The sequence below is a fragment of the Erythrolamprus reginae genome, chromosome 2 (genome assembly GCF_031021105.1).
Source record: "Erythrolamprus reginae isolate rEryReg1 chromosome 2, rEryReg1.hap1, whole genome shotgun sequence".
Lineage (NCBI taxonomy): Eukaryota > Metazoa > Chordata > Lepidosauria > Squamata > Dipsadidae > Erythrolamprus > Erythrolamprus reginae.
Window position 1 is genome coordinate 40141767 of NC_091951.1, and position 19029 is coordinate 40160795.

Consider the following 19029-nt stretch of genomic DNA (forward strand, 5'->3'; position numbering starts at 1 on the left):
CCTTTTGTCCCCCCCCCACAGCCGCTCCCATAACAACGTTGCCAGAAACACAGTACTCACCTTTAAACAGACCCCAGAATGGCCGAAGGGAGCGCGCGCGGAGGCTTTTATATGACGGCACTCCCTCCGCTCAACGCCTCCTCCCACCGTCGCGCGCCGCGTCCAAAGAACAAAGCCCCGGCCGGTCGCCCCGCCCAACCGGGTCCCCCGTTGCCCTAAATACGCGATGAAATTCAGATCGACGCACACGGTTCGAATCCAATTTTGAAAAGCGGCGCAACGGTCCGCCCGAAATTAAAAAATAACCGGGATTAAGCTCGTGACGCAGTTAGGAAAAAACAGGGACGCGCATGCGCGTTCGGTTGCCAGGCTCGCCCGTCGTAAAGCGTTTTGCGTGCACGCGCGCGGCCACGGGGTTTTCCTCGCGCCCGTGGAGGCTGGGAACCAAGACAGATGGACTCGGAAAATGGGCATGCGCGTAGCTTCGACGCCTTTGAACGCAGAGCCTCCCCCTCCTCCTCCCGAGAGTGAAAACAATTTTTGCTCATGCGCAGTAAGGACCCAGCACTGTTGGCTTCCGGTGGGGGTTTTATTGTAGGAGAGGGGAGGGCAATTGAGGCGGAATTAACTGTGACAAAATATATTGAAGCTCCCAAAATGGATTTTTTTTTAAAAAAAAATTGATGGTGAAGTTTGTTTGCAACACGTGTGATGGCTTTCCCTGGAGTGAACTGGCCGATGATAACTAATTAAAATGACCTGGGGGCGGGAGGAAATACTTCAGGTTTATTTTCAAAGTCACCTTGAAAAAATAATAATAATGAAGCGCAATGGCGCATGCGCAACGGTGTTTGTGCTTTGCGCAAGATGGCGGCCCCCAGTCGAGCCATGTTGCTCTGTGGGAACTTGGTCTCCTTAGCCGCCCGCGCGACTTTTAATAGGACTTGCGGGCCACGGGTAAGGTCGCTTTTTTTAATAGTTAGTGTCATATGTGGTAGATTAACTTTTTTAAAAAGTTAAAGTTTTTATCGTTTTACAAAAAATCCATGGTGTCTTATTATTTTGCATTATCGTTAGTTTACCTGAGGGTTTAGCCATGCTCATCTCCATCTAGTATAAATTGTATTGAGTATTCCCTAAAGTATACTCGTTAGATCACTAAAACATTAGTAAATATAGAACTGTATGTCTTGCATACCCTCCCTGAGTCTGAGGAGAAAGACGGCATGGAAATCTAATATGTACGTACGTACATCCATAACGGCTTAGTTGTAGGATTTCTCCAAGATGATCAGTATCGACCACCGAGGGTCGATGTTGTTATTTATAGTTAAATACGCTACTAATATATAGAATAGATAGAATAGAATCCTTTATTGGCCAAGTGTGATTGAACACACAAGGAATTTGTCTTGGTGCATATACTGTCAGTGTACAAGTATTAAAGTAGTATTTGTTCAATTACTTTCAGATTATAAATATTTGGAGGGCTGATAAACAGTCTGAAACTTCACGAAGGGATGGATCAATGAGCTGAAGGGCTTGGGGGACCCCTATCTGTGCACTCTGCTGTTTCTAAAACCTCTTGGTTTCCTTTCTTCCTTTTTCTCATAATTGATTATTTCCCTTTCTTTAAAAGAGCTGTAATGTTCATAGCTTGTTTTCTGTTCAGTAAGAACAAATGTTCATTCTAGAACATACATTCTGTTAAAAAGATCTCTTTTCTAGAGAATCCCTGTGTTTTCTCCTAGCCTATATTTATTGAAATAACCGATACAGTTTTGCTTTACAGTATTCCCAAAGCCTACATTTTTAAATTGTCTAGATCAGGGGTAAGCAAAGTTGGCTCTTCTATGACATGTGGAGTTGCACTCCCAGAATTCCTGAGCTAGCATGATTGGCTCAGGAATTCTGTGAGTTGAAGTCCACAAGTCATAGAAGAGTCAACTGTGCCTACCCCTGGTCTAGATGATTAAATGCACACATGTTCTACAGTGTAATAGAGTTTTGGTACCATGGTTACAGCATAAAATTAAAATTAAAACCCACCTCTGCCGCCAGGCATGGGGGAATTGAGATCCTCTTTCCCCATCTATGCATGGTATGTATGTATGTTTGGTTTTTATATTAATAGATTTTTAATGTTCAATACCAAATTACTATTGTACACTGTTTTATTGTCGCTGTTAGCCGCCCCGAGTCTCTGGAGAGGGGCGGCATACAAATCCAATAAATAAATAAAGGAAACTGACCCTCAGAGGACTGTTTCAACTAGCCATTGTGATATTGTTGTTGGTAATTCTCACTTGTATCACTATCTTCCCGGGCTGCGATGGCAAACATATGGCACATGTGTCACAGGTGGCACGCGGAGCTATATCTGAGAGCACGTGAGGCATTGCACTATTTCAGCTCCAGCACGCTGGCCAGCTGATTTTCGCCCTCCTCAGGCTTCAGAAAAGCCTAAGGAGCCTGTGGATGGCGAAAAATTTACCTAACAGCCCAACCAGAAGTTCATTTCTGAAAGTGGCCTCCCCTCCACCCAACAGGCCTATTGGAAGTCTGGAGGCTTCAATGAGTTCTGTGCACATGCGCAGGAGGAGCAGTGGGGAGTGTTGTGCACATATGCGTGGGGGGAAGGCATTGCATTATGGGTATGGGCACGTGTGTGTGCCATACCATGTGCATGCATGCCCTTTTGTCACCCAAGCAAAAAAAAAAGATTCACCATCACTGTTCTAGGGGAATACTCAGCTGGCACATCCTCCTCCTCTCTAACCCTGTTGTGAGCCGCTCCAAGTCTTCGGAAAGAGGCGGCATACAAATCTGATTATTTATTTATTTATTTATTTATTTTATTTAATTTATTTATTTAATAATTAATTAATTAATTAATTAGATTTGTATGCCGCCCCTCTCCGTAGACTCAGGGCGGCTCACAACACAATAAAATAATTCATAACAAATCTAATAATTTACAATTTAAAATATTTTAAAAACCCCATTATTAAGCAGACATACATACAAACATACCATACATAAATTGTATAGGCCCGGGGGAGATGTCTCAATTCCCCCATGCCTGACGACAAAGGTGGGTTTTGAGGAGTTTATGAAAGGCAAGGAGGGTAGGGGCAGTTCTAATCTCTGGGGGGAGCTGGTTCCAGAGAGTCGGGGCTGACACAGAGAAGGCTCTTCCCCTGGGGCCCGCCAACTGGCATTGTTTAGTTGACGGGACCTGGAGAAGGCCCACTCTGTGGGACCTAATCGATCGCTGGGATTCGTGCAGCAGAAGGCGGTCTCGGAGATATTCTGGTCCGAAGCCATGAAGGGGCTTTATAGATCATAACCAACACTTTGAATTGTGACCGGAAATTGATCGGCAACCAATGCAGACTGCGGAGTGTTGGTGTAACATGGGCATACCTTGGGAAGCCCATGACTGCTCTCGCAGCTGTATTCTGCACGATAAATAAAATAAATAAACCCTTAGTGTTTGACAAAAATAAGGCTGCTGTTGCTAGCAAATTTTTTAAATGAATACATTTGAGAGTGCCTGGATATATGGGGTGTGAAAATAACCTTTGGAGTCAACCTAGGTCACAAATGATCTGAGTCAAAAGGAGGAACGTGGGTGGGGTAAGAGTCTCAGAAGGGATCCTCCCTTGTTCTCTGGCAAGAAAAAACAAAGCAAAGGAGAGGAGAAGAACTTTCAGACTTCCAAAATTTTGTCACAGTAACTTTACATTAAGGGTAGTATTATTACTCATGATTTTGTTTCCTCTGGGCTGTCTTTCAGATCTGAAAAGCTGGATAGATTTGAGATGTGTGACTAATAGAATCAAGACTTCCTCAGAAGAAAAAATATTTTAAAAAGACCAAATTCCTTTTCGCTTAAAATAATCCCATGCAAAACATTCAGTAGCAAAGTAATAAAAAATATAGAATTGTTCCAATTTCTTATAGAAAAAATGTAAAGGGTTGATGTGTTTCCAATTCAAAAACAACATAGTTATTGAACTTGTCCCGAAAGTATAAAACCAGAAACAAAAGATAAGGCATAAACACATAGGAAATCTGTCTTTCAGAGACAGTTTTTCTGAAACAGTGAAGGAGGACAGCCCATAATGGTGAAGGCGAACCCTTTCAGCACTGAGTGCCCAAAAGGGAGCATGCTCATCTGGGCCACAACCCGGAAGAGGAGCTGCCCAGGGCCCACGCACATGCCCGAAAATGAACATATGTGTTTCTAGTCTTCCAGGTTTCTGGCACATATGTATGTGCAACGATCAGCTAGCCAGCTTGTATGCTCATGCAGGAAAATGGAAGACCAGCTCTTGCAGTTTCTGGCACCACACACAAAAAGACCAGCTCATCATCTCACACGCAAGCACACCAGAAACCTGGAATAGGTGATGCTGCGCATGCCCGGCAATATGGCTCCCCGTGCCACTTCACAAAAGACTATTTGTAGCTCAGAGTTCAACTGCGGGATCATTGGTACTCTCTGAGCTTGGTTGTTTTCTTGCAAATGTTTCATTACTCAGCTCGGTAACTAGAAGAGAGTGGGTTTTGCTCTCTTTAATTACGAGTGGCCTGCCCTGTCAAATTACACCCAAGACACCACTACATTCTAGGACTGATGATGTTACCTAGTTGAGTAATGAAACATCTGCAAGAAAACAACCAGGCTCAGAGCAACAAGGATCTCATGATTCCTAACTGATCCTTTACTGCTTCCATAAGTCTCTGGTTGGTTTCCAGTGAATTTGGGGGTAGATTATGTGCTTTCTTGTACATTAATTACTAAGCCATACTGAGATATTGAATTCCATACTTCCAGGATAATAAAGCAATTACAACGAAGTAGAATCAATCATTCTTAAAGATGAATTTTATATATGTGTTGTGGTTGGCTCTGGCCCAGCTCCTGCTCCAGGGAATGTGGAGGTGGATGCAGGGGAAACATCAACATGTCATAGGCCTGTTTTATTGCCGACAGAGTCAGGTAGTGCGGTTTCCTCGGACGAAGAAGAAGGAGGGAGTGACTTGGAAGATGGGGGCTTGGCACACAGCCCAGGAAGCTAATCTCCATTATCTTTAGTCGATTCGGGTGAGGAAGTGTTAGACCCACGCATGCGCAGAATTATGCATAGAAGAGACCAATTGAAGAAATATTACAGGAGATAAGAGAGGCCATCTGTGTTTGGGTGGGGCTCCAGTAATTAGAGCTGCCGATATAAATAGCAGCGTGCTGGCTTGGCTGTTGTGGAAGATTGTCTGATCGCTGTTCTTCAGGACCGTGCCTTGCTGTTTCCGGACTTTGTTGATTTTTCACGACTTTGAAACCAAAGCGGAGCAAAGTGTGTGTGTTTCACTTCGTGGAAGAAGGAGGGCTGTGACGTTCCTTCACAGCTGCTAGCTAAGTACTTAAGGACTGATTAAGGGGATTGTACAGACTACCAGGTTATTTTGGGACGAGTGCTCTTTGCAATACAAAAAGGGTGCTTTGTTTCTTTTGAATTTTTGTGATAAAGAACATTGTTTTTGAACTTTCAAGTGTGTGTGTGTGTGTGTGTGTGTGTGTGTCTGAAATTTGTACCCTTGAATTTTCGAGAGACTCATACCATAGAGCCCGGCAGAACAATATATATAAGCCGCCCCGAGTTACATGTTGTAAGCCGCTCCAAGTCTCCAAGGCAGCGTATAAACCCGATTAATAAAATAAATAATAAATATACAAACAAACACGGTCTAATATTTGGGGAAATGCAGCTTTGGAGTGCATGGCAATAAGGCCAAGAGCTTATTTCAGAGGATGTATATATGTATCACATATTTTTGCTGATAATGAGAATGAAGACTAGTATAGATCTATTTCAAGCTATTTAGCTCTCACCAGGATTTGAACCTGGGCAGTCTGCCTATAAGAGCTAAATGAGCTGATAGCTTGAAATAGATCTATACTAGTCTTCCTTCATTTTCATTATCCACAAAAATATGTTACACATAGAGAATATAGTTTGTCAGCTATAAAATTAATTGCCTGAGTGCTCCCTCCCATATTTGGGTTTATAGGTTGATTTGACAGGGGAAAAAAACATGTGAGGGACCGTGTGTGTGTGTGTGTGTTTATTTAGTGACTTAAGAAGAGATAACTAGGCATTTTGAGTTTTAGTTTTCATAATCCCTTTACTGCAAATAGCTAGGGGGTAACCATTGCCTACCCATTAGAGATATTGCTCCTGATTTCTGAATGTCTGCTTGAACATGCTTTTTAACTTTTGCTTTTTTTTCTCCTATTATTTCATTGCTAGCCATGCTGGTACCTGTATTTACTACTTACCTTGCCTTGTTTCCTAGCATATACCCACTGCTTCCCTCCTGCTGCCTAAGCAATTGGCCTTTCGTACGTACTGCACAGAAGTCAACCAAGAAGAATCCACAAAGCCAGACGGTCATGAGACAGATTCACTTTACAAAGAAATGCCATGGAAATACTTGGAGAGTGAAGGTATGCATGAATAGAGGTAGAAAGGAAGAGCTTCTGTGGGTCTAGAATCTGATGAAAAATGCAGTTTAAAAATGCAGGTGTTTTTTCTGTAAATTTAGTTAATTTTGGTTACATAACAAACCATGATTGAATAACTGTGGTTTACTGTAGTGTGTTAAATAAGTGTTTTTGTGTTTACAAAATGTCTACAACCACAAAGATCGACAATGAGATTTCTTAATATGTTACATGTACTCACACAGCATGATAGTAAAATAACAGGTAGGTTTTGGCTTACAACCAGCCTTTTGTGGTGTCCCAGGGTCACATGGCCATGAATTATAACACATTTGTTGAAAACTGGTGTTTTTCACTTAACAGCCAGGACATTTGTTTAAAGACTGCAGATTTATTTAACAACCATGGTGATTCATTTAATGACCACTGCAAAAAAAAATTGGTCACTTGTGATGACCTGCTTTATCACTTTGTAAGTTGAGGACTACCTTCATAAAAAATAAAAATGAGCAAACAAACCATTATATAGTTACATATGTTCATTTCTACTTGGGGACAGTATAATTAAAGATCACTGCAGTTGTACCTTTGCCCTCACAAGAGTTAATTTCTGAGAACTCTTCAATCTGGAATAGCAGCACTATAAATTACTGGGTTCACAGCTAAACTGAAATTTCTCACTTAGCCCGAGGTAGGAGCTCGTTCTTCCAGAGACACAAACAATGTGAATGAAAGGATCATTCATGCTACCTTAATTTTCGTGAGGCAAAGGCAGGGAATCGGGATATGTAATATCTTATGGAAGTAACACACATACAAAGCTCATTAAAGAATGTTTCTTAATTTTTAGGATGAGATAATGTATTGAAGTAGATTGTGTGCACAATACAAAACATGTTTTATTTTGAATCTGGAATGACACATTGTAATCTGGACCCTTTTAGGGTGAGGCTCAGTGTGGGAGAAACAAAAACTGGTCCCTTTTGGTTAATTCTAGGTTTTACACAAAACAAAACCCGGAAGGATACTGAGTGGTTTTATAGGCTGCATTAGGATATGACTCATTGGTTAATTATCCCATGCAGGGATTAATTCACACACACTATAGAACATTTTGCATAGTCCTACAGTATGGGTATTTTATGACCTTTCTTGCCACAGTGGTGAAGTGACTTATTTCAACTGGTAAGTTAGTAACCCGATTGTTAAAGGAATGTGGCTTCCCCATTGACTTTTCTTGTTAGAAGCTCACAAATTGTGATCACATGACCCTGCAACCATCATAAATGCTTGCCTGTTGTGCCAAGTTTGTTTTGTTTTTTTATTACGTGGCCAGCAATGGTCATAAGTATGGAAAAACAGACATAAATCAATCTCTGTCATTTTAACTTTGAACAATCACTATACCAAGAATGGTAAGTCATGAAGTACCTGTGATGTGAGTGTTTTGTTTGGCTTAGAAAGCCTAGCAATTGTGACTAAACCGGTAAATGTAGGGTTCGTGTCATGTAATGAAACCTCAGGCGGTTTCATTGCTCATGTTTACATGTTTATAAGCGGACAGCTGCTGCTGTGGAATGCTTTATTCAAGAAAGATGGCGAGATGGACATATAGATGGTCCTGTATGAAGAGTCTTTGCTGTATGGGATAAAAGTTCTACATCTCTCCATTTACTTATTGCAAGTTTGCTTTTCCTTTCTGGAACAATAAAAAGAATTTGGAGGTGATTCCCAAGCTTGTTCTGTTTCAGCATCAGAGGTGGGATTACCATAATTTCCCTACCACTTCGTTCATGTGAGCACACACGCTCTCTTCAGTCCATGCATGCACCTTCCATGCATGCATACAGCCTACTGTGCATTCGTTTTGCTCGGGTGTGCAGCTTGTACCCGTGCACATGGCTTGAAAATGTGGCTAAATGGGACGGCATAATGCTGGGTCACTACTACCGGTTCGCCCAAACCTGCTGAATGGTACCTCTGTTCAGCATATTTTCCTAGTGTCCTAGTTTGCTTTCATCTTTTTTGGGCTGGGCCTATTCATTTGTCCTTGGTTTCCTTCCAGGTGAGGCTGAAAAAAAGGCAAGACCCAGGCCTAGTTCAAAATACGGCAAGGGATACTGCTAGTTAGAAGTCAGCAGAGATCTAAGTGTGCATCTGATTTTTTTTTAGTATAAAATAATTCCTTCTGTTGCTATAGTGCACAAGTCATACAGTCAGGAAAATTGCCTACTCTCATATAATGTTTCTATTTCCTATATCAAAGAAACTAGATATACAGTAATCTCCCGCTACTCCGTGTTTCATCTTTCGTGGATTCGCTACTTCACGGGTTTTCAAAGGGGACTTAAATCCATTAAATCCATTGAAAATTTTAAATCCATTAGAAATTCATAAAATTCTTCTACAGTACTACTGTTAAAGAAACTGGTAGGATATCACATGTAGTTCCAGCTGAGAAACATTATAGAATGACTGTTTAATGCAAAGGGTGGGTTTTAAAAGTCCAAATACTTGTTAAATACATAAAAAAAATATTTCCTCTACTTCACGGAAATTAGTTTTTCATGGGTGGTCTTGGAACACATCCCCCATGAAAAATGGGGGGTCACTGTATAGGATTACCTCTAAAATGATTCATTTGGTAACTCAGTCCATAGTCTTTTCCGCTGTAAATTTTTCAAAACATAGGTCAGGTCTGACTATATAGTATATAAGCAAAACTGCCATTTCTTTATTATTGTTTCCATTAAGATACATTCATTTAATGAGCTTTAATTACTATATATTTCCTATCAACAGTCTGGGGTAATACCATTTATTGTTAAACAATTAAAAAGTTGGATTAGCTAGTCGGAGAAAGGAGAAGCATGAGAAAAAAAAGTTAAAGTAATTTGCCTTGATTCTGTTTGGTATAATAGGGGACAAAGGGACACACTGCTGGGCTTTCAAGATTTCTGTTATCATATGCTAGAAGTATAAAATAGCATTTCTGGAATCCTTGAGCTGTTTCCTGACCTACTTCTAAGGGTTTACAGTGTATATAAGATGGTAACCTACTGCTATATGTATACTGAGCACATGCTCAGTTAGGTACAGGCCATAATTTTCTTTTTATTTCCCCTTTAGAATACATAACTAAATATGGCAACAATCCCGTTTGGTCTGGATACAGGCGTAATTTCAAGGGTCAGGTTCCACCACAGAAAACCCGGAAGTTATGCATTGTAAGTACATTCTGTTTATGTAGGTGACTGAACCCAAAGAACTGAGCATAGTGTTTGCTAATGCTTATAGCAATATTGTCATCCCTTCCCTTCTCTTTCTATAAACAACTCAAGGTGGTGAACATACTCCTTCCTAATTTCTCCACACCAAAACCCTTTGAGATGGGTTGGGCTGACAGCTGTCTTTCATGCCTAAGGAAGGATTAGAACTCACGTTGTCCTGGTTTCTAGCTATCACCAAACTGGCTTTCTTTAATTTGTTAATTAGTGTAAAAAGAAACCAGTAAAAATTGTATGGACAGTTGGATAAGTGGCAGCATATTGGTAATTTGTACTTGAAGGGCTATTTCAGGCTTAGGTGGTCAATTGTGTGTAATTTTATTAACTGTATACAGTATATTGCATGGTTTGTTCCTGGAATGTACCATCTTTTCCTCTTTGAACTGGCTAATCTGGTGATCTGGGGCAGGAGGGACAGATTCTTACTATAAAAATTGTACAAGCTCCTAAGACACTGAATACAAATTTATCCTGTCTGTTCCTGCTTGAACCAATCAAGATGAATCCATGGGGAGGTCAATTATTGTCAAACCAGCTACTTGTAGTTCCAGTGAGACTTGTCCCAGAATGCATAATTATGGACTTTTGTTTATAATAGGACAAACAATTACATTCTGGGACAAGGACGATCAGTCTTTGTCTTAGATTATGTAATAATATATAGTAGTGTTTTAACAATATACCTTGGTCTCTTCTATACTAAACATTTGCAGTTCCTTCAATTTCTGCTCATAGCTGCCCCGAGTTTGCGGAGAGGGGCGGCATATAAATCCAATAAATCTAAATCTAATCTAATAAGAAAATTCCCAGTTTCCTAGTGACCCTTGGACTTGTTCTAGTTGTCTGAATGTTTCTTAGAGTATGGTGCCTAACATTAGGCACATTATTATGATGAATGCGAGCATTTATAGCATTTTCTTCTCCTAATTTTTACACAATAAATTGTTTTGTTCTGTCTGTACTTACAGAGAAAAGGTCAAGTCTGTGGAAATCCCTGCCCCATCTGTAGAGATCGACATCTTTTTGTGGATTATAGGGTAAGAATTGTAGGATTTTATTTCTTATATTTTGGTTTCAATATATCTAACTTACCTAAAAGTCCCCAGAGTAGAGATGTAAACATGTTCCATGGATGAAACAGAAAAAAGAGGCAACAAATAATGTAAACAATATAAAATAGAGGTAGTTCTGGAGCAGCTGGACATAACAGTCTTCAGAGAGGGGCGGCATACAAATATAATAAATAATAATAATAACATCTATAAGAGCAGCAATGAAATGTTAATGAAAAACAATTGTCGCAGCACCCACCCACAAGCTAACTGGATGAATTTTTAACGGGAAGTTTGAAAGATGCCAGTACAGAAACAATTCTGCTCTATTTTGTCATCAGTGGTATTCAGGCAGCAACAAAACAGTTAGGAATTTAATACATCAAAACAGTTGCATTGGTCGTATAAGCCATGTTTCCTTTTCTAACTGCTGACTAAAATTGGGTATGCTCTTTCATCTTACAGAATGTGAAGCTTCTTGAACAGTTTATCTGCCCCCACTCAAATGTCATCTTTGATGCAACCCATACAGGTAACACAGCTATTGCATTTCATGCCTGCTCCATTTAATTCCCTGTCCCTGGTATTCTCTCTCTCCCTTTCCCTCTTATTTATGTAACTCTTCTTGCTACTTCTTCTCTCCTCCTACTCCATACACAGTGTTGTTGCTGGCCACATTTGCAGCAACCACTGTTATTTTCCAAAACCTTATTTTAGAAACTGTCCCAGTTGGTTTGCTGCTCTCCAGGCAAGATGTCAGGACTTCAGAGCGACAGCATTTTAGTACAACATCTAAGGACCTCAGTTCAAAACCACAGGAGGTGTTATCTGTTTTCTTTTGGGAATATGGATAGCACACACAATCAAGTCCCTGAATGCAAATCGGTCTAAAATACACACAGTACTTAGCGTAACCTTTGGGACATACAATATACATACAATATACTTGTCTTGTTGATTTGAGCATGTGTGAACAAAGCAGGCTAGATTGAGAGACTGGGGATTTATCAGGAGTATGGGAAGTTGCTGAGCTGTTGTTGCTAAATGAGGACTAACTATATTTCAGGTACAGATTTTTTTGTTTTGTTTTTGTGATCTCTTATTACATCTTGGAAACACATTTTTCTTACTTCGTAGGTGTTTGTAGAAAGAGGCACAAGGAGCTAGTCAAAGCCATTGATCAAGCTCAGGAGAATGGTAAGTAGCGTAAAATAAGGCAAGGTTGAGTGGAAGGTGACCAAGTGTTTTGGAGTTTTCAGAGCATCAAGGGTGAAGATTGGAGTGGCTCACAGAAGGCTTGCACTCGCATTTTTACTATTTCTTTACTTTCACCATACCCATTTGCCATTTTTCTGCCAAATTTGAGTGCTTTGGAGGTTGTAGATAGGAATGCTGCTTGCCTGCCTTCACCCATACAAGCCATAAGCTATCCACCCTATGCCATGGTGTATAAACTCACTCAATTCATAGAATATGCTAAGCTGGGCCCTCCCCCAACCTTCCATTAGATAGAAGGTGTGAACCCAGATCAATCATGGTGGTCTTTTTGATGTTTTCTCTTGTGCTTCCTTTGTCAGGACTTCTGCCAGTTAGTACTCCTTTGATCTCTTTCCGAGATGTAGATTGGAGCAACCAGCATCCATCTGTTTCCAAGACTCCTCCATCCCCAGCTCTGTGTAGCAAGACATCATGGTATCCTTGGTATGACTGGCAGCAACCTCCGGAAAAAAAAGTTAAACTCTTCAGGAGGATTTACAAGGATTACCTAAAAGAAGAGAGCAACCTTTAATAAACCAAGCTTTCAAAAAAAGCAATTACAACATTCCCAATGAAGCCTGTAAACTGATCCTTTAAAATCCTCTGAAGTTATATAGTTCAGCTGTTGCAGGACTGCCGTTTTATCTCCTCCAGAAGGACTTCTAATGTCAGCAAATTGAATGGGATTACTGTTGATTTTGGTGATTGAACTTTCCTGGAAACAAGTTACTGAATGAGGGGAAATATACTGCTCAAAAAAATAAAGGGAACACCCAACACATCCTAGATCTGAATGAATGAAATATTCTCATTGGATACTTTGTTATACAGTATACCAAGTTGAATGCACAAGAGCATGTGAAATTGATTGTCAATCAGCATTGCTTCCTAAGTGGACAGTTTGATTTCATAGAAGTTTGATTTACTTGGAGTTATATTATGTTGTTTAAGTGTTCCCTTTATTTTTTTGAGCAGTGTATAATGGTAAAGCAAAACAACAACAATGAAAAGCTGTTTATGTGTGTATCTACAGTGTGATGGGATTTCCATTTTACAATAAATCATGGTTTTATTAAAATAGGATGCTGTTGACCCGATTCATACAGATTTGTTCACCACACCACTCTATGGGTTAGTACAGGGGTCTCCAAACTAGAAACAATGCAGAACCTTCAAGGTAACTTTTCTGTGGCAGTTGTTTTAAATCCAACAAATATTTGCAATTTTAGCAATTTGTAAAAATGCTGGGTTAAGTTAAAGTGTTGACAGTGTGCATCTGTTGTAAAAAAAAGGCCAATAGTATGTTAAGAATAATAAATGGTGTTAAAAAAATAGATGCAATTATCCTAATGCCTAAAAGTAACTCATTTGTATAACCACATATAGAATATTGTGCACAGTTCTGGTCACCACATCTTAAAAAAAGAGCTAGACAAAGTTCAAGGAAGGCAGCTAGGGTGGTCAAAGGTCTGGAGTGACTTCCCGACAAGGAAAGGTTCTAGACCTTTTTGGTCTAAAAAGGACTTGGATGAAGATACACATTTGAAGTTTACAAAATTATACATGGTGGGGATAGCTGAGAAACTATTGCCCTTCCGACAATACAAGAATCTGCAGTCCTCCAATGAAATAGAGTCCTGGAAGAATCAGGACAGACTAAAAATATTTTTTTACCTGAGGCAAAATTCAGCTCTGAAATTCACTGCCAGAAGATGAATTGCTAGCTTGTCTGAATCCAAAAAAGGATTGAACCAAATCACATAAGTCATAGGGATGGCTATTGTCTACTCTACACAGTTGGAAGTGTGTCTCTTGTAGGCCACCTGCTGGAAGACTAGTAGATTCTCATGAATAGTTGATTACTCCTTGTGAGAGAAAAATGGCTGAATTCCATGGGCCAGGAGTCTTAATTCAAGGATTGAATGAAATCTCTGAATATCCCAAATTCTGGATTCCAAAATGGAGAATTTATCACTTTGATAAATATTGCAAAATTACTGTTTAAATACTTACAAGAGTCGTAGGACCTCAGTTCAATTTAGAAATATATTCAAAAATATTAAGGCTTCTCTGACAATCTGAAAAGTCAATAAATGCAGGTACATATTCTTTAAATTGTTAAAAATCTGAAATGATCAAATGATATGCTTATGTTCTGTTGGGCCTTCATCTCAGTAAAATATATTTGATCTAGTGATGATGATTTGATCTACAGGTTAAAAGTACTAGCTAGAAACCAAAACTGAATTCTACTCCTGTCTGTCTTAGCGCAAACCCAACTGAGACTTTGGGCCAATCTCTCTCAGCCCTAGGAAAAACAACAAGCTTTTGATAAAAACGTTGCCAAGAGAACGGAATTGTTAGGAATCAAGACTGAATCAAAGATACAAAAGTAACAATGCATTAATTTTGACGAATTCTTCCACAGGATATTTCAATTTTAAGAAAACTGTTTTAATTATATTAAGGACAAACCTAGGATGATCAGTGTATACATTTTTCTTATACCATACTGTAACAGCATTCCTATGCTGAGAAACAGTTTAACTCATACTCAGCAGTGGAAATATGAGAATGCTTTCAGGAATTTATTCCTTTAAAAAGTCAGTAGAGAACAGGATGTTCTCATAAAACAGGTGGAGATTCTTTAATAAAGGCAGAGCAAGAAACAATGTAAGCTTGCATATTTATTTAAATTGATGGCACTTTAAACATTCTTTCATGCTGAGAACTGACTTCCTCAGTGATTATCTGACCTCTGCAATTTCTCAATACACATTTCTGGCTTTGGTCATCCTGCAATTTTAGATACCTGTGAAAGGAAAGCACAACTGAGTCTTTTAAGGGAGACAGATCAGTTGGTGTAAGTGGAGCAAAGCAGCTTGTCATGAATCCATAATCTGGCTCTCTACTTTGCAACCAACCTCAATTGGGGAAGTATGTAAGTATTAGAGCTACTTTGGTTGCAGGGGTTAAGGCAAGAAATCACCAGTGCTCTAATCTTAAATGAGTTTTCTTAGACAGGAAAACAGCTGATGAGTTGTCCCAAACATGCTTTTTCAAGAGGCAACTGGACTTTCGGCTTTTTTTTTTCTTTGAAGACATTTCTCATCCAAGAAGCTTCAAACATTTCTTATCCAACAGCTCCAAACTCGACTGCAGGAAATACGACTTCAGCAACAGAGTGGCCAATGCTTGGAATGCACCACCTGACTCTTGTGGTTTCTTCCCCAAACCCCCAAAAATTTAACCTTAAATTGTCTACAGACCACCTCTCCCCATTTCTAAGAGGTCTGTAAGGGGCGTGCATAAGCGCACCACTACGCCTACCATCCCTGTTCTATTGTCCTTTTACCGTTACTTTTTACTTATGTTTATACAAACTGCTACTATACATGTTTGACAAATAAATAAGCTTTCTTCAGCTCTGGGTGACTCAGAATCTCCCAAGGCACTCAGCTGAAGTATTTGGATCAAGTGGCTCTTCCTCTCAGCCCAACCCACCTCACAGGGTTGTTGTGGGGAAAAGAGGAAGGAGTATTAGATTACTCCTTGATTTTCACTCAAGGGAGTTATTTTCACTCAAGAGAGTTGTAACTCAAGGGAGAGTTATTTGTAAAAAATAACTCCCTTGAGATAAAACATCTCAAGGAATTATCTAATACTCCCTTTCCCCCCCCACAACTCTGTGAGGTGTTTGGTTTTTTTTTTACAAATAACTCTCCCTTGATAAAATAATTCAAGGAATTATCTAATACTCCTTTTCCCCCCACAACCCTGTGAGGTGGGGTTTTTTTTACAAATACGTAACTCAAGGGAGTGTTATTTTTCATAAATAACTCTCCCTTAAGTTATTTATAATAATAACAAAAGCGGGTTAGAAGCAAAAAGAAAAAAAATAGAACTTTTCAACGGAACATCGACACCCGTTTGTGGGCGTGGTTGCCCGCAGTCTGGAACGGTGAGATAATAAAAACCGCGGAAACAAAGGAGATTCAATAAGACTTTATTACATGTATTTTTAAAAGGTTAGAACAACGGGCGGCACAAAAGATGGTGCTGCTGTCAATATTCTTCCATCGCTCAATGGTAGAGAAGCGGAGCCGCCTCAGCCTCCCTCACAAACACACATAGCCACACACACACATCCATCACTGCCGCCTTCCAACCTCTTCCAAATTCCACTCCCGGCTTCCTTCGGAACTCGCCACGGATTTTTTTAACAATCCAAGCCAACGGCCGTTCCGAAGGTCCCCGGGGGGGTTCCACCCACATCCAACCCCGCCAACCGCCTCCGAAGCCGCCGTTCCCCCCCCAAGCACGGCACTATTCTCACACGGCGCGCGCGCTCCCGTCCCGCGAGGCTGAGGATGGGGAGGCGCGACCAGCCGGAGCCGAGAGCCCGGTTGCTATAGGCGAGTTTGGCGGCCCCGGTTGCTAAAGGCGGAGCCGAGCGCGGCACGTCGCTCCGAGACGGACTCGGGGCTTTTTGCGTTGCCAGGCGGAAGTCCGCGGCCTAAGAAGGGAGGAGAAGGAGAAAGGAAGGAAGGGGACCCGGATGCCGCAAGTATGGAGTTCCCTTTCGACGTGGACTTGCTCTTCGGCGAGCGGATCGCGACGGTGGATCAGCACTTGCAGCCGTCGGGCAGGAAGGGAGCCGGGCTCGCCGCCACCCACAGGTAAAGGCGGCAGTGTAAGCTTCCGAGAACGCCTGGCCATTCCTAGGCATTGTTCCCCGGGGAGTCAAGGAGAATGCGTGCCCTGGCTTCCCGTCTCGCCGGCGCGCGAGTTACGCCTTCCTCCGGGCCAGCCTCCTCCCCCCCGGCCGTCTCGAGCGGGGCGGGGCCGCACAAAGAGCTCGAGCTTCGGAGGCGGGGGGGGGGGGGGAGGCGACCGCTGTTGGGCAGTGTGTGTGTGTGTGTGGTCCGCAGGCCGCCCCTCACGAAACAGAAGAAGGCCAATGAAGGACAGTTGGGGGGCGGGTTGTTCAGGAGGTTCGTGGGCTGTAACATAAAAAATTATGGGTCCGTCCGCGCCCCTGATTTTCTACACACGCAGACACACACACACCGCAATCTATGGTAAGACCAAAGACCTCAAACTCAAAAAATAAAGGGGAAAACTCAAAGAACACAACCAAGATCTGAATGAATGAAATATTCTCATTGAATGCTTTGTTCTGTACAAAGTTGAATGTGCACAATAACATTTGAAGTTGATTGTCAATCAGTGTTTGTTCCTAAGTAGACAGTTTGATTTCACAGAAGTTTGATTTATTTGGAGTTATATTGTGTTGTTTAAGTGTTCCCTTTATTTTTTTGAGCAGTGTGTATATGTGTGAGTGTGACTATATGAGTGTGTGTGTGTGTGTGTGTGTGTAAAACAAGTTTTTGCTCAATTTGAAAATTAAGGCAGACGAGGATAGATCTATTTCGGCCTTGTTCTGGCCTCATTAGCTTGTATGTATGTACCCTGATAGTAAGACACACCCGATTGTAAGACATATCGAGGGTTTCAGGGGGGTCGGCTAATATAAGCCGTACCCCGAAAGTAAGACATATGTCTTACTTTCGGGGAAACACGGGGGTATTGCCGGGGGGGGGAGCCCGATGACGTCGCTTCCAAGCTCCCCGCGCGCCCCTCGCCTTCGCCTCGCCGCGGCGCCACCGCCTCTTCCCCGGCTTGGCAAAGTGAAGGACGGCGCTGGTCCGAAGCGAGCCGAGTGGGCGGCGGCTTGCAGCAAAGGCGCTCGTCCCAGCAACCGAGTCCTGCCGTCTGCGGCTCCACGCGTGCACCGAGGGAAATCCTTTGTGCCTTGCCGCCGAGCTCTCCCACCTGCTCGGTGGCCGCAAGCCTCTCCCTGCCACCGCGCTGCCGAGGGAACCGCCGCCAGGGCTGCTGCCGCGCTGCCAAGCAGATCAGCTGCTGGGCGGCCGAAGGAATCTTCCCTGGGTCTTCCCTGCCGCCCACGCAAAGGGGAAACCCCAATCTTCGGCTCCTCGCTGCTGCGCCGCTGAAAGGACCCTTTCAATTTTTTTCCAATGTAAGACATACCCCGAAAGTAAGACGTAGTGGGGCTTTTGGGGGTAAAAAGAAAGTAAGACACTGTCTTACTTTCGGGGAAACACGGTATGTATGTATGTATGTATGCTGCCCCTCTCTGAGGACTCTGTTTACACTGTAACAACATTGCCAAAAAGGCACTAAGAGTTGCTAATCTAATCTTGCCTAGTTTTTACACACACACAATCTGGTAAAAGCAAAGATGTCAAACTGGCTAAACGTTTACACTGCCAAAAAGGCACTAAAGAGTTGTTAGTCTAATCTTATGTACTTTCTACCCCCCACACACACACACAGACACACAGAGAGAGAGAGAGAGAGATCTGTGGTAAGAGCAAAGGTGTCAAACTGACTAAAGGTTTAAACTGTTAACAACATTGCCAAAAAGGCACTAAAGAGTTGTTAATCTAATCTTGGCGTAGCTGCTTCTCTGGCAATATTACAGTGCTAACCAGAGCATACAAAAACATTTTTAGACCAATACTCCAATACAGCTCACCTGTCTAGAATGCACCACTGCATTTCAGACAATAATACAATTGAGAGAGTCCAGAAATATTTCACAAGAAGAGTTCACCACTCATCTGCACGCAGCAGAATACCTTATTCTACCAGGCTTGAAATTTTGGGCTTAGATAGCTTAGGACTACGTTGCCTCCATTATGATCTAAATGTAGTTCATAAAATCATCACAATGTCCTACTTATCAATGACTACTTCAGCTTCAACCGCAACAATACACGAGGACACAATAGATTCAAACTCAATGTAAACCGTTCAAAACTCAAACAATAACAATAAGAGTTGGAAGGGACTTAGAGGTCTTCTAGTCCAACCCCCTGCGTAGGCAAGAAACCCT

General features: G+C 41.7%; 3 protein-coding genes across 8 annotated transcripts in view; 2 read left to right on the forward strand and 1 right to left on the reverse strand.

The window, feature by feature from the left end:
- Positions 1-501, reverse strand: part of PPP1R10 (protein phosphatase 1 regulatory subunit 10) — a 27910-nt gene extending 27409 nt beyond the window's left edge. For all 3 annotated transcript variants that reach the window (XM_070737891.1, XM_070737892.1, XM_070737888.1), the window contains exon 1: positions 61-501. The gene's annotated coding sequence lies outside the window, so the exon portion shown is untranslated. The remainder of the gene's footprint in view (positions 1-60) is intronic.
- On the forward strand, positions 383-13185 carry MRPS18B (mitochondrial ribosomal protein S18B). Of its 2 annotated transcripts, none has more exons than XM_070737896.1 (7): positions 383-553; positions 6364-6514; positions 9641-9738; positions 10767-10835; positions 11316-11382; positions 11988-12047; positions 12428-13185. In XM_070737896.1, the coding sequence occupies exons 1-7, from the start codon at positions 467-469 to the stop codon at positions 12637-12639; spliced, it is 744 nt and encodes a 247-aa protein (XP_070593997.1). In that variant the 5' UTR covers positions 383-466; the 3' UTR covers positions 12640-13185. The 2 variants fall into 2 exon arrangements, with proteins under 2 accessions (XP_070593997.1, XP_070593996.1); XM_070737895.1 differs by lacking the exon at positions 383-553 and adding an exon at positions 823-957.
- A 3000-nt stretch (positions 13186-16185) lies between these two features.
- The window catches only part of ATAT1 (alpha tubulin acetyltransferase 1), a 40514-nt gene continuing 37670 nt past the window's right edge, over positions 16186-19029 (forward strand). For 2 of the 3 annotated variants that reach the window (XR_011557891.1, XM_070737758.1), the window contains exon 1: positions 16442-16786. Coding sequence is in view for 2 of the 3 variants with exons in the window: in XM_070737758.1 (XP_070593859.1) it covers positions 16677-16786 (110 nt within the window). In the remaining variant the exon portion in view is untranslated. Of the gene's footprint in view, positions 16787-19029 lie in introns of all 3 variants that reach the window. The other variant, XM_070737757.1, reaches the window with a different exon arrangement.